The sequence below is a fragment of the Zingiber officinale genome, chromosome 4B (genome assembly GCF_018446385.1).
Source record: "Zingiber officinale cultivar Zhangliang chromosome 4B, Zo_v1.1, whole genome shotgun sequence".
In the NCBI taxonomy this organism is placed as follows: Eukaryota; Viridiplantae; Streptophyta; class Magnoliopsida; order Zingiberales; family Zingiberaceae; genus Zingiber; species Zingiber officinale.
The window spans coordinates 120,018,006-120,033,482 of NC_055993.1; the positions used below are offsets into that span (position 1 = coordinate 120,018,006).

The window sequence follows — 15,477 nt, forward strand, 5'->3', positions numbered from 1 at the left end:
AATAATGTCGTAAAAGAGATAAAAGAAGTTGATGAGGAACAAAGGATATGCATATAACTACAAATTATATTCGTCTAATCAGTTTGTAATTAGCAAGTCTGAAGATGCAACAATATCTTAGGTTTCTAGCGGAATGGGATTAAAGAACAATGGAAGCTAAGAGAAAATAGAAAATATCGAATTGTGTTAAACTTTTGGCAAGTCATTGTAGAATATGAATTGACAAAGGAAAATTTCGGCAAGGCAAATTAGACCAATCCACAAACATACGAACAACTATTGCACTGACTATAGTATCAGTAGCTGCAACCTGATAGCAGTAAAGTAACTCAGAAGTTACAGGAAGATCTACATAAAATGCATTCAATACCCGTAACACCATAATTCAGTGTCACATGATGTGGATTAACAAAGAAACTTATAAGCTCAGTTGTGGACTAATAGATAATCTTTATAAACTTAGATTAAGCTTAAGGATTGAGCTTCCCAAGTTAATGGTATAGCCAACATTGGAATGATTCAAAGCTATGAATTTTAATGGAGAAAGACAAACTTTACGCATGATTGAAGCACCCTAGTTCAATCTCACATGGTGAATTGTGAATTAGTCAGTTTTATAAGCGATGAGTGGACTAACTGCCAACTTGAACTTAAGTGTTCTAGGCTAGCAGGTTATGACACTACCAAACAACAATGTTAGTCGATCGAAGCATAGGCAAATTTCATTATACTAATAGTGCATCCAAATTGTTCTGCTAGATACTATATTATCATTACAATAATCTAATGAATTTGTCATAGAATAGCATATGCAAGCTCCAGCAGTGGCATGCTACTCAAGGCTGCTAGGCGAAAGCAGAATCAATATGCAAACTTCAAACCAAAGTTAAGCCCAAGAGAGTGGCCAACAATGAATTCCGAGGACAAAGAGAACAATCACCTGACAAACGTTGCTGAATTGCAAATAGTGTTGTTCCCTGATTCCGATTGAGCTCATCTTCCCCACCATCTGGCATCAGAACCGCACCGTCAACTGCTTCCTCTTCCATCTCTTCCTCAAGATCCTGCATGCCACAAGCGCCTCATCAGTTATTTGACAATGAAAAAGATTTGAAATCGACAATGGCGAAAGAACGAGATGATGCTGCTACCCCGTGATCCCTAATCGAAATGTAAGACTGAAATACCAGCCTGGGCAATCACGCCTCATCCATTTCGACTAGGCGGCCGGCCGTGCGAATGGCGTGGATGGCCTTTCCCGGTGGTCTTCCATTTCTAGAACCCAGTGGATGCGGCGCGGAGGGCCGAAGAAGTATCAATCCAGGTGGGGGATGCGGATCTGGAGCAGCCGAGCATGTCCAATGGCTCGCACTCGTTGAGGTCTACCTCCGCGATAGCGCCGATGTGGTGAGAATGGCTGCGGACCTTGCGCTCGAGATAGACGACGGTTGGAGGAAGATGACGCCGCTGTGACCAAAACGGTAAGCGATTGACTTGTTCTTTTTATAATTATATGTTTTTTGGGCCTGCAGGATTTTTTTTTTTAATTGCAGAAGAGGGTCAAATTCCATTTTTGTTCCTGATATATAAAACTCAAGGATTGAACTACATACGCAACTTTACTTTACGTTGCGCCTTATACGGCATTAAAAGAGATGGTTTCCACGGTATCTAAATTATACAATAACAGTTTTACCATTACACCAAATATCCCTTTTATTGACTCAATTTAATTGTTTTTAAAAAATATAAAATATAAATACATGTTTAAAAAAAAATTGTTGTCCAGATTCGATACTTGCTCATGAATTCACAATAAGAATATCTAAAAATTTATTGACCAAACTACAATCCTATGGCAGCTCTATGATAAGTGCATGTTTATGATAAGGCTCTCCTTCAGAGACGTCTAATCCAACTTAGATTGAATCACAACTGAGATCAATTTCAATTTTAGTTACAAATTCAATCAAGCCAGTTTGAACATTTACAAAGAAGCACTCTATACAGAAAAGCCAACCGAAAAACAGTCGAAGAAGATACACCTAGACCTCATTACCTGCAAAGAGACGATGTACCTGAAGGATAGGAAAACATCAGCAGTCAAACAAGTAGCAGGCTGGCGATACATCAAGATCAGAAGCAGGGTAGTGAAGTTCCTAGAGGAGTGAGTTCTGAAGCAGAACCTGTGTTTCTAGAACAAAGATATGTTATAAACAACACTTGTTTCCTGATTATTTAATCAGCAAAGAAAACAATTAATGTATCACAGTTGTTCATGTAAAGAGACATCAAGATCTTCTCTTTATTGCCTGTCGGGTGCAATGCTGATGATCTCCTGTATTAAATCTGGCAGTCAAACACTACTAGTGTGCTTCGTTGTGTATCTAAGAAAAAATATTCACATATGCTTTTGATTCTGACATTTCTATCGATGCCAAAAGCTCCTCCCTTGGATTTACATAAAATACAAGTAAAATGGAGAATCAGCTCACCCCTGGCTGTATCATTGGCATAAAAGCCCAACTCTTCCGATGCTCAGATGTTGCACCGACAACCTTCTCGTTGGCCCACCAATCAGAACCAACATTAGGTGCTTCTGAAACCCCCTCTGAGTTGTCAAATTTGAATTCTTTAGATGGTGGTAGATTGAGAGAAGATTGCACTTTTTCGGGCAAGTCATGGTAGGTGTCATCAATGCCGATTCTCCTATTGTTATCTCCTTCATTAATTGGTAGAGCTCCATCAGTTCTTGCAGTAAAGGTTTCAGAAGTCCCTTCACTAGAGATTGCTACCTTCTTTTCTAAACAGCGAGTGAACTCTTCAGCGGTCAAATCAAATGAGACTCTATGATCCATTGTGTGTTCGTTGTTCTTAGGCATAACAGCAGATTCCACTACTGGTTCAGCTGCTGATATATGACCATCCAAAAGTGATCCGCCAATTCGAGTGTGTCTAGGTATAAGCTTTCTTGCAGCATCCACTTCAGAACTTAAGACTTTCGGTGGTTCACCAATAGGGAATGATTGGAAAGATATGTCAGCTGAGTGGTGATCAGGATCAGGGAAAGGTGAAGAAGGACCAGAACATACTGAACTCGGTGATATAAGGCGACCTATTGGGCTTCCAGGGTAAAGTTGATAGGTTGGGAACTCATAGGACTTGGTTTTGTTGCAATTTGCATCAAATGAAGAAGTCAGCAATTTGGCAAATGGTACCTCAGGCGAAGAAGGGGTGGTCAGATGCAAAGGCTCTGGTGGGGGTGTAAAGGGAGCCGTGGAAGGTTCAGTCGTGAAAGTGGAAAAGACAGGGGGTGACACCAATTGTGTCTCGTTTGCATAAGGCCCAATGGCAAAGATGGAAGTTGGACCACTTGGAGAGTAGGTTCTTGTTGAGAGCGCAGAGAAAGAGATAGGAGCTGCAGGTGATTGCATGGCAGAGGGAGTTCCTGACGGTAGAAAGGAAGCTGGAGAAGAAGGTGGTGCAATAAATGGAAGCCTCACTTCAGGTGGATGATTTGGGTTCTCAATTGCAGGAGTGTCAGACCGAGGAAATGCAGGTTCAGGGACAAGGGCAGCATGACTGATGCGCTTCTCATTTCTATGTGATCCAAAACACCAATACACACTGAGCCAGGCAGTCCATCTTCTTCTCTGGAATTGAAAGGAAAAAAAAAACAGAAATCAGCTGTGAATGTAGAGATCTTATGAGCCACTATTAGCAAACACCAGGAAACTCATGAATTTTGCATGCAAATAACAAACAAAACTCGCTTGTTGTATATAGGTATAATCATTTTTTACTTGGACAAAAAAAGTTAACAGATAATGCAAAAACTTTGTACTGCTAGTCGGATGCTTGAGCACGAGGTTCCCTCTTTCATTGCTCAGAGAATGTAGGTTGTGTAATCCCTGTAGAAATGGTGTCCGAGTAATTTATTCGAGGAATTCCCATGGTGGAAAATAGGGATAGCAATGGGAACCAATAAGGTGATAACTGGGAATCGGTGGATATCAACCCTTTTAAGTTGAGTTTGGATACCTGATTATACTTATAGTTTTGGGTCAAATTCGAGTTTGCTTAAAATTGCAAGTAACTGCATATTTTATTCATTTAAGTTGGATAAACAAAAACTAAGCAATAATGTCAATTGTCAGTCGATAATCAAATATTAATTGCTCTTGAAGCTCAAACAATAATTATTGAACTAGTAGGAAACTGAACAGCATATCTCAATATGTTTGTGTGAAGCAACATGGTTTACTACCCATAAAATTCATCATGTTTACAGAAATCACAAATAATTTGACCTAAAATAGCAGGCATAATATATCTATGCATTAATACTCACTAATACTCTTTCACTAGTGATATAGCATTGTGCAGAGTTACCTTAATTGTTACAAAGCAAGATAATTAAAAGAACATTAAATTGCACTACTATAGAGGCATATTTTGTGTCTACTCCTTTCAGAAATCCTTGAAATAATTGTCCACTGAATGTCAAACCTACAAGCCAATAGGCAAATGAAATCAAAACTGCTTTACTTGGAATGGCCCTTGATACCACAAGAAATGAGCAAATAGAACAATTGCAACTAAGAGGGTTTGAGTGAACTTAAAATAGGAAACAGATGTTTAACTAGGCTATATAAAATTGTGGTAGTGAAACTTATGTTTGATAGAATTGACTGAAGCTGAAGCTGCCACTGGAAAGGAAGAAAAAAGGTACATGATAGTCAAGTAGGTGGGAGGAAAAAAAATATTAGGCCTGGAATAAATAACAACAATCTATTTTATTTTCTCCTATCTATTTTGTCTTTAATGTTGTGATCTGGACTATTTCTTTAAAGTTCACATGATTTCAAAATCTGAATTAGAATTGCAAAATGATTGATCCATTACTAATCAAACATATTAGCCCTAACTAGGTCTTCGAAAAGTGTATCACCACTGCAATCACATACTCTTGTTAATATTTAAAAATAATAATCATTTAAATTTTACTGCTTGGCAGTCACTAATCACTATCAATTTGATTACAATTTCTAATATCTATGCATGTGTCCTGCCTAAGTAAATCCAACACCTCAAGAAATAATACAGCCAAATCCTTGAGAAAAAAATGATTATAATGCAGCCCATAATCATTGAGAATATTTTGACTATGCCATGAAGTTGATCTGATGACCTAAAATGGCATATCAGACAGCATCATGTTCAACATATCTATTTCAAGCTCCCAGAATGCTTATTGCAACTTAAGAATGCTTATGACTCTACCTTCTTGTTACCAAAGTAGTCTAATTTGTTTACAAAAACATCTCTGTAAAGCTTCAATCCAGGTTTATCCAACCTTAACCAAGTTAAGACCATATATCATGTTCCATGGAAACTAATAAGCTAATAAGAAAAAGGAGAAAGTTCTTTTTAAGGTTTACTATTATGAATGCTATTTAACTATATATCATCCAAGTCATGTTAATCCTAAATATTTCGAGGTCAGTTGCATGGATTAATTATAAAACTATCTAAACTTATGCCACTAGTGATGGTCAAATCAACCAACTCATTTTTTTATTACAAAACCTAAAGTCTTATATGGTTTGCCTCCACCTTTGCATCCTCAACTCTAATATTAATTGAATTCGTCTAATTGGAGAATTTATTGGTCACCTTTGAACATTTTCATATCGTGTCAATCTATTTTCTTCACTATCATCCACTGGAGATACTAGTTGCTTTTGAGCAATAATATTCTTTTATGTTATTTTTTAGATAATTTCAAGCATCTATTTTACCACTTCCCTCTTCAGACTTCTTTAATTTCTTCATTTTATCATCCACTGGAGATACTAATTGTTAAGACTAAAAATTATTTTATTCAACTTTTTAATAACCTCAAGCATCCATTTGCCACTTTCATCTTCAGACTGCTTTTCTTCATTTTATCATCAACCAGAGGTACTAATTGCTTAGGACTATATATATATATATATATATATAATAATGTCAAACATCTATTTTACCACTTCCATCCGATAATATTTTAGAACGAATTGTCTCTTGACAGTCCAATTCTCAATATCCATAAAGTATAACAAATAATACCATAATTTATATTTACTTTTCTTTTTTAGTCTAGGAGGCACATGATGATCCAAGACATCCTCATCAAGCGCTCACTCTTTATTTCCAGTTTAACTAATGTGAAAGAAACAGATAAGCCCAATTCAGATATTCAAAGCACATATCGAACTCATAATTTGTGTAAAAATGATGAATGAGGGATGTAACACACAGAGAGAAAGAATATGCAAAGCTCAACTTGGGTTCACTTTGCTTTGAACTGCTAGGTAGTTCCAAAAGCTTATCATGATCAAACAGTACTAACTAAACACCCACAAGAAATTCACAGAGTTGAAATAAAATCTTCACACGATTGCCTTGTAGCTCGCCTGATTTGAAGTCATTAACTACTTGAGAAAACATAAAATTAAACAGAATAAATTCAAAAAACTCATGGCAACAGAACCATTGCCCAGATCTCCTGTGTGCCCTAGGAAATATCTAAAAAGTCAAAACTACTGTAACCATTACAGATCTAAGTTCTAACCCGACGAAACTACAAAGGAAACCCAACATCAATAACCATATCAAAGTCATAGAACGAAATAGGGGAGAAAAATAGCAAAGAGAACGCAGAAACCAACCGGAACGGTCACTTGCTGGACACGGCTCTCAGCAGCGACAACCGCCGCCGCCGCCGCATTCACAGTCTCCACGCTATTATTGACGCCCCTCATCTCTTCTTCCTAAATCCGGAAGAAAGACAGCGCCCCGATAAAAAAATTCCCCCAGTCGCGGACCGATTTCTGCACGAACAACTCAAATCCCGTCGAAGAGCGACGATTCACAAACGCATCGGGACAATTCCCCAATAGGAATCGATGAAACTCCAAGAGAAACGAGTCGGATCTCGTCACCGAAGGAGATCGGAGAGGGAGGGAGGAGGAGACAGCGACGCCGAGGTGGAGAAAGAGGGCTGGAGAAAAAGAGAAGAGACGAGAAGCATTCGAAGGCGAATCTCATTAAACTTCCACGGGAAAAAGCTTCAAGGCGAGAAGGTTAAACACGCCATCAAACGTCGTCCTCAAGTTCTGCAAAATTACCAGTTTACCTGCATCTCTACGGCACCATCACAGGCGAATCTTCGCCGTTGGAATTCCAGAATCGTCAAATTTGATGGCCGATATGACAGAGAGGACGACAGTAAATGGAGGAGAAGATCAAAGGTGTTTCGGTACTTTCCTAGGCTCTCGTCCCGTGTGCGTCATTGCCTCAAATCGTAATAATAATTTTTTTTTATTGGACGCTGTTATCGTCGTAGCTCGCGCCGCTCGTGCGCGCAGGGAGTGTGGGGCCTACTATGGGGACCACTGAACTGATTGGACGACAGTCGGTTGGAGTGAGCTGGTGAGTGAACAGGCCCGCGCGGATAGGAGTGAGTAATTAACGACTAATCTCGGTTTTAACCGTGTTTTAACTGGGGACTACCAACGATTGTAAAGTGTAAACGAATCAAGCCGACTTAAACTTTATATTTTTAAAAATTATTTAGTAAAGGAACCGAGTGATTACATTTTTAATTTTTATTGCAACATATATCTGTTTAGATATTTATTACTAGAACTCATTTAAATATTCACTTATAACAATAACATATCTAATCTCAAATATTCATGATTTATATTTAAATATATATAATTATAGTTAATTAAACAAACATTTAACTTAAACCAAATTAATGTAGAATCGATGAGTTTAAGTTGGGAAAGGGTAAGTTGATTAAGTAGATAATTAACCCTTTTTTTACACGTGTACTTTTGAAAAATATATCTAGAGAGAGACTTCAAGATTGATGTTAATTAATTGCTTCCTAATCAAGGCAATGCTCAAGTCAACCTGCCATGGATATTGTGGAGGAAGACTAAACTCAAAATATGAAGCCGTATATTATCATTAGTTTTATCTTAAAGTCATAGATGTTGCCATGTGAGTGAATAAATCAAATTAAGGTGCATTGAACATGAGTTTTTAATTATTTTCATCAAAATTGTTATTTAAAATTACCAAACATTCATAAAAAATAATTATCATCATATTTTATAAAAAATATTTATTTATTTTAAGATATTATTATAATAGTTATGATTATAATTATTATAAGAGAAAATTATGTTTTTAGTCCTATAATTTATATTTTTTTCAATTTTAATACTGTTATGAGTCAATTTACATTTTTAATCCTGTAACTTGTAATATTTTCCAATTTCAATCCTTTTTCCTCTAAAATTAAAATTTTTCAACGGAAAATAATGAGTTGTAAATTGAATTTGAGGATTTTGATTTTTTATGACCCATGTGTTTTTTATATTCCAACTACAAATTAGACATTTTCCATTGAAAATTTTCAATTTTGGAGCAAAAAAGACTGAAATTGAAAAATATTACAAGTTACAGGACTAAGAACTTAAATTAACTCATAACAGGATTAAAATTGAAAAAGATGCAAGTTACAGAAAATGTAATTTTCTCTTATTATAATATATAATAACTTCTATTATAATTAATATAATATATTAAAATAAATGAACTTAAACATTTTTAATTCATTTTATTTAAAAATACTACATAATAATAATAATAATAATATTATTATTATATCACTTTAATTTAATCAAAATAACTTCAACCCTATAATTATAACAACTATATTTATACTAGTTATTCTAAATTGTATCAATTTTTTTTAGTTGGTATTAGATATATATGTTAATTTTATTAATAGCTATTGATGTAATATAATGGTTAAATATTTAGAGGAACAAGCGTACAAGTTATACTTTAATATACTTGATAGATAAATTAAGAAAGAGTTCTATATATATATATATATATATATATATATATATATATATATATAATTATAATTATATCTGATGCCATGAGGAGGAGGAGTCTCATTCTTTTAAGGATGGTTATCACGTGAAGATCAAAGTCAAGACGGTTAACGCTTAGAAGTCATTTGCTAATGTCTCGATCGGGAAGAGAAAGGTCTGATCTGATATCACCTTTGACTCGACCATGAGTCGAGCACCCGACGCTCAAATAAGAGGACGACAAAGGGAGCACTATGCAGAAATCGGGCCTAGCGGCTCTTCCGCTCGACCTAGCAGCAGATTCGACATCAGCCGAGTATGCGGACAGTGGACTTTCGGCCGAGCGACTATCCCACTCGACCAAGCAACAGAACATGCGGACAGTAAAATTTCGGTCGAGCGGCTATCCTGCTCTGCCCGGCAACAGACAACACACGGACGGCGGAATTCCGACGAAGCGGCTATCCTGCTCGGCCCGACAACAGATAACACGTGGACAGTGAAATTCCGACCGAGCAGTTATTCCGCTTGGCCAAGCAACAGACACAACAGACTATCTTTCGACATCCTTTTGGGAGTTAGTGCCGCTGACAGGCGACATGGTCAGACAGGGGGTCGTACGACGGAAGTTTCCACTGTCACTTCAGAGATATGCTCGGCCTATTAAGGTACTGTGTCAGGGACACTTTATCGATAAGTCTTTTCAGGGGAAGATTTGAGATGCGTGCTTGCCTTAGGAAGCGTGCACGCGCGCTACCGAAGCTCTATATAAAGAGGGGTCCAAGTATCAGCGAAGGTATGCGATATTTTACTGTTGCGCTACAGTCTTCTTGTTGCTCCGCTTACTACTTCTTCATCTTCGTCGGAGACTGATTTGAGTTTCAAAGGGTCATCACCGGGGACCCCTTCCCTGGCTCGGTACTGACGTCAGTTGTGTTGCAGGTCGAAACGAAGTCCACAGAAGATCAGCGGAAGTGTCATATCCTCAGTATTCATCTCATCGACTTTCGGATAGAATCATCATGTTTTATTGATAATTGCTGATGGACAGGTATATATTTCCCTAATTTTCTTTGTTCTGTAACCTAAACCTTAAAGTATAAGAAATGAACATGCTATGGTTAATGTCTGTGTCTATTTCTATTGGAGAGAATGCTTTCTTCACGGTGCTTGATTAGTACAATAACAAAATTTTGGTAGAGTGGAACGACCTATTGATATGATTTATTTGAAAATATTTCAGTCTCTAAAAGGTTGGATCGTGCAGGTTACAAGGAATGTAGATACCCAATTTGGTCACTTTGGTTCTCAAGAGCAGAAAACTATAGATGCTATTGTCCGAGCAAGGTTTGTTTATGCTCCTTGTTATATCAAATACTAAAACATTGTATCATTTCCATCTTCGAATATGTATACTATTAGATACAACAATCCTCAGGTGGTTTTTGAGAAAACTGGGTGCTCTATTCTTTGAATTAAAGCATTAACATTTTTCATACGATTGCAGTGAATTTCCATTGTCAATACTCTTAGTTGGAGTTGGAGACGGTCCTTGGGACATGATGAAAGAATTTGACGATAACATACCAGTCCGTTCCTATGACAATTTCCAGGTAAAAAGACCAATAGAGTTGAATTCAAGTAAGCATGCACAAGTCCAGTTTCTCTGCGAAATAACTCTTAATTGAGTTTCATTATCCGGCAGTTTGTCAATTTTACTGAGATAATGGCAAAGAATATACCTCTAGCAAGAAAAGAAGCGGCATTTTCTCTCGCAGCATTAATGGAGATACCTTCTCGATATAAAGCGACTATAGACATGGGGATATAGGGGTAAGGTTTCTCTAGCTTCTGGATTTTCCTCATGGAATTGATTTGTAATAATTTATGTTCTTCTTTGGCGCGTATCTGCCATGAACAAGCAGCTTTTGATAAATTTCTTCACATATATACTGATCCTGTCTGGAGTCTGAGTCAGACGAAGATTGGATGAAGTGTCGTTAGTATTGACGGGGAGGAAACTATGACGTTGTGGTCACACGGACTTCAGAGAACATACCCCCACGTGGCCTGGAAAAACTGCTAAGCCTGCGCTGGTGGTATCAGACCTCTGCACACACTCAGATAAGCACACGGAATGTTAGAGACCAAGAACTAGGGAAAAAGTCCCTGGAGCAGGTCCTCCGATGCTCAAGTCAAGTACTTTTTTCCCAGAAAAATAATGTACGAAGAAAGAAGAAAAGTAGGCAAGTGTGTGAGTGAGCGTACCTGCGCAAGGGAGAGGACGCCCTTTTTTATATGGCAATACGTACCTTCTGGAGACTGACCCCTGTCAGAGGATGTCGGGTGTTAGGAATTGTTGAGTGATGGAGGACACGTGACTTTCTCCTATAGACTGGAGGAAGGTTCTACTAGCAGATGATCCCAACCACTGGAATATTCCCTTACATACAACAAATATTCTCTGATAGGTAGTTACAATTCTCTAACCTATTGTCGCGTAGTGCCTTCTATCCTATTCGGGTATGATTGAAGCAACCCTGGTTGGTCTGTTGAGTGCTGATGAACAGACTGGTCGGGCCCCTTCTGTCGGCTTTTATGGTTCCAACCCCACCGAGAGGGATGGTCAGTCTGTTGAATGCTGATGAACAGACTGGTCGGACCCCTTCTGTCGGCTTTTATGATTCCTGACCGCTCTTCTTGCCACGATCCTGGTTTCCTGATCGGGAGATTTCTTTCTGCCTTCAGACCCGAGACGGGCCCGAGTGGTCCCCCTGCTGTCCCACCTCCTTGACTTCCGACTACCACGTTCCTTGACTTCTGACTACCACATCCCCTTGACCAGACCCTACCATTATGTACCTTATCATATACATTACACTTTTTCTTCTTCCCGATTTGTCCAATTTGTTTGTCTAATCCAAAAGACATGGTCTTCGGCTGTGGGCACCAGGTAAACACTTGTAGCAGCACTCATGCAATTTACACACTAAATTATCAATACTGCGCCCCTCTAATTCTTATTCTTGCTTAATTTGATTTCATGCAGACATGTTCCACCTGTGGCCCAAGTCTTCAGTCATGCCCTCTTTGCCGTACTGAAATCCAGACTAGAATAATGCTCTACTGATCAAGGTGAAAAGCGTTGCTGCTGGCCTTCCCATGGAGGTCTTGTTGCAAGACACTGCATACGACATAGTAGTGTAACTACTGTCATTTTGTGTTTGAAATTTTTGTTTATTTTTTGGTGTTGCTCGGTTTAGACATTCTTTTGAGGAAAATTTGATTAATTCATTGTCAATCTTGATTGACGTTGGTCACTTACTGTATCTCAGACTCAATTCGTCTAAACCAAACATCTCTTTCCAAGTTCCAGTAGTTGTAACACAATGGACAAGACAAACATGCTTTGACATGTAGTATAAAACAACAGTGAGATTTTTTTTTTCCATAAAATATATACAGCCTAGACTTGAGTTGGACAACTTATATAGTTGTTAAACATTTTCACAGCTTTCTCTGCTTTTTGAGCAGTGTTCATGGTCACAAATACAAAGCCACGACTCTGGCCAGTCAACCGATTGTAAATTACCTAAGCAAATACAGATGTTATTACTTCAATCAAAACCCTAAGCAAATACAGAGCAGGAAAAGTGAACAATGCGCAAGAAGAAGAAGGAAAAAAACCCAAATTTGTGCATCGAACACTAAGAAGGGAAAGTTTTTTCCGTACCTCGGCGACCTCAACGGCGCCAGCCTTCTCGAAGAGCTGGGAGAGCTTCTGGCTGTCCACATTGTAGGGGAGGTTACCGACGTAGAGCTTGATCTTGTCCGGTGGAGTAGCGTAAGGATCCTCCTCCTTTGGTTTCTCTACAAACCCGTCCAAACCCTGGGCGATTGTCCCAGGCTTCTCGGTCTGCTCCTCTTCTTCTCCGGCTAATTCCTCGAGCACAGGTGTGACTCCCAAGTCGAGCCCCTTCTGGAAATCCCAGCGTGAGGTCCGGGTCACGAGGGGAAGAAAAGGGGGCTTCTTGCTGAGAGAAATCGACGACGAGGAAAGGGAAGAGGAGAGGCGGAGGGGCTTAGACGAGCAGAGAAGAGGGATGAGTTGAGGAAGCCAGGGCTCGGAAGAGGATAAAACGGGCGGGAGGGAAGGGAGAAGGGCATCGGCCATGGTAAGCTTGAAGGCCATGCTTGCCGCCCTGAACTGTAAATTGGAAGGCGAAGAGAGAGAAGGTAAAGGACACAGGTGACAGGACCTCCATTACATATATTTTACTTATTAAAATTTAAAATATCGTTTGTAATACAACGGGGATGTAGCTCAGATGGTAGAGCGCTCGCTTAGCATGCGAGAGGTACGGGGATCGATACCCCGCATCTCCATTATTTTTACTTTTTCGTCACTATTTGCAAAAAAAATTATGATACAAAATTTAGCTATTGATGCATTTAAAAATGTAAAGTTACAATTCCCATCAGGAGCTTCAGATCTGCCAGATCAACGGCTTGGAGGCTTTATTGACTTCGCGGTGGTCAGTCGTGCTTGCTCTTGAAAGATCAAGACTCGACTCTCATTTTGGTCCTCATCACACCACAAAAATATCACTTGCAGCGCCTTCCGTCCCGATCTCGCGCACCTCATCCCTCTTCGCTATCTCGCATCCTCCACCGCCGGCGAGGGTTTCGCGGAGCTTCCTCATCTATGGCTTTCGTCTTCTCCTTAGACCTACAGTTTGTCAGTCGACCTCACTTCTCCTTCCGTTCCAGTGCTCCGCCGCCGTCCCTCCTCCCTCTCCGCCGCCGTCTAGACCTCTTTGGGTTGGACGGTGGCCGCCCCTCTCCGGATTACCTCCGTGGATCCTTATACGTCAGAGCTGGACTCTCTCCGCATCTTCCTGACTTCGAGGCCACCGAGGGGCTCGCCGGAGAGCTGTTTGGCCGACTGCAGGGTCTCCTCTATACCATCGCTGATGCGGTCGTCTCCTCCTCCGATGTCGTCGAGAAAATCTCGAAGCAGAGTGATGACTGCTTGACGGGAATCACTAATTACCTCGAGACTGAACTCAAGGTTGGTATGCGATAAAGCGTGAGTCGAAAACTATGACATATAAGTTTGGTTTCTTCACAATAGCCCAATGTTTGTTAGGGTTAGTATAGTCAAGGGAGCCGAGGAAGATTTCTTCCGATCATTTATCAGAAAATCGTTCATGGATTTTGATAACATGCTCAAAAAGACCAACGAGTATATAAATGTAAAAAAAATCCAAGTGGCTAGAAGAAAAGAGATGTCAATCGAACCTTCGATGCTGACTGAGCGCAGACCATCGAGCAGCCATTAATCGCCAAAGGGGCCAAGGGCCAAAGGAGCGTGGACATATCAGAAGGCTAGGACACATGCCTTACAGCATGTGGCCTTTGGACGACCAAAAACGACCAGAGTCAAAGGATGGGCGCTCATGTTCTGCTCCTTTCACCAAACGTCGACTCACAACACGCTTGATTGCCGCACCAATCATCAGTCGACTGGCTCCGCGCGGATATCGTCGCTGATCTCCTTCTCCCGATCGGCGGCAAAGGCATCGATCGACCAGACGACAAGAGGAAAAAAGAAGGGAGTCCGAGCGCCATCACCATCAGTGGAGTGACGACACCGATCCCTCCCAAGTCCCGGCCGAGTGAAACAGATACTCCGCTCTGGAAGAAGAAAACAGGAACAACTCTTCCTGAGGAGAAATATGCATGATCGCCGGACGGTCGACCGGCGACAACTCTGACCGAGCTAAGAAGTCATACGCTCGACGGTTAGAGATCCACGTTATGGGATGCAGCATGGAGAAGGCCGAAGGGCCCCAAATCAGCTTTGACCCCAGCGACTTGGAAAGAGTAGAGATTCCTCACAATGACGCGCTGATCATCCGAGCGGTAATCGTTAATTATACTATTCACCGGACTTTGTTGATACAGGGAGTTCGGTGAACATTAATTTTAAGAAGACGTTCGATTAGTTACAAATTAATCGAAGTAAGTTATTGCCCATGATGATCCCGTTGTACGACTTCACGGGCAATGAAGTACTGCCGTTCGGACAGGTCTGATTGGTCGTCTCGCTCGGAGAAGAGCCATTAAAGAGAACCAGGACCACGAACTTCATCGTAGTGGACGCACCATCGACCTACAACGTCATCTTGGGCCAACCAACTCTCAATGAATTTCGGGCGGTGGTGTCTACGTACTGCCAAAAGATTAAGTTCCCGATGAACTACCGAATGGGTGAAGTCAAAGGCGACCAACTGACCACTCGGCGATGCTATGTTGAGATGGTTAAGTCTGAAGCGAGAAGCGCTCGGAAGAATCGACGCTTGGAGGTGAACGCCGTCACCAAGGAGCTTCAGGGGTGGGTCTATGAAGAAAAGAGCAGTCCAAAATCCACTAGAGTCAGACGGAGGCCACCATGTTAATCACGACCAATTGGTAATCTAAGAAGAAGGCAAAGCGGTGGTGGAGCGCAAATCATCTTCAACCCTACAAGGCT

At 40.2% G+C, this 15,477-nt stretch overlaps 2 protein-coding genes and 1 non-coding gene across 4 annotated transcripts; 1 reads left to right on the forward strand and 2 right to left on the reverse strand.

Annotated features, from left to right (window-relative positions):
- Nucleotides 1-1,936: 1,936 nt before the first annotated feature.
- Nucleotides 1,937-7,098, reverse strand: LOC121976274. Its single transcript, XM_042528371.1, has 2 exons — nucleotides 6,714-7,098; nucleotides 1,937-3,653 (listed from the first exon to the last, which is right to left on the reverse strand). Exons 1-2 carry the CDS (start codon nucleotides 6,804-6,806, stop codon nucleotides 2,487-2,489), a joined length of 1,260 nt encoding a protein of 419 aa, XP_042384305.1. The 5' UTR covers nucleotides 6,807-7,098; the 3' UTR covers nucleotides 1,937-2,486.
- A 3,636-nt stretch (nucleotides 7,099-10,734) lies between these two features.
- On the reverse strand, nucleotides 10,735-13,163 carry LOC121976278 (31 kDa ribonucleoprotein, chloroplastic-like). 2 transcript variants are annotated; one of them, XR_006110590.1, is made up of 3 exons: nucleotides 12,676-13,163; nucleotides 11,002-12,126; nucleotides 10,735-10,911 (listed from the first exon to the last, which is right to left on the reverse strand). XR_006110590.1 is itself a non-coding variant. In XM_042528374.1 (2 exons), the coding sequence occupies exons 1-2, from the start codon at nucleotides 13,132-13,134 to the stop codon at nucleotides 12,073-12,075; spliced, it is 513 nt and encodes a 170-aa protein (XP_042384308.1). In that variant the 5' UTR covers nucleotides 13,135-13,163; the 3' UTR covers nucleotides 10,786-12,072. The 2 variants fall into 2 exon arrangements, 1 of the variants encoding a protein (XP_042384308.1); XM_042528374.1 differs by having other exon boundaries at nucleotides 10,786-12,126.
- Nucleotides 13,164-13,255: 92 nt separating this feature from the next.
- Nucleotides 13,256-13,328, forward strand: TRNAA-AGC. Its single transcript has one exon. It is a non-coding gene; the product is annotated as a tRNA-Ala (tRNA).
- The last annotated feature ends 2,149 nt before the right edge of the window (nucleotides 13,329-15,477 follow it).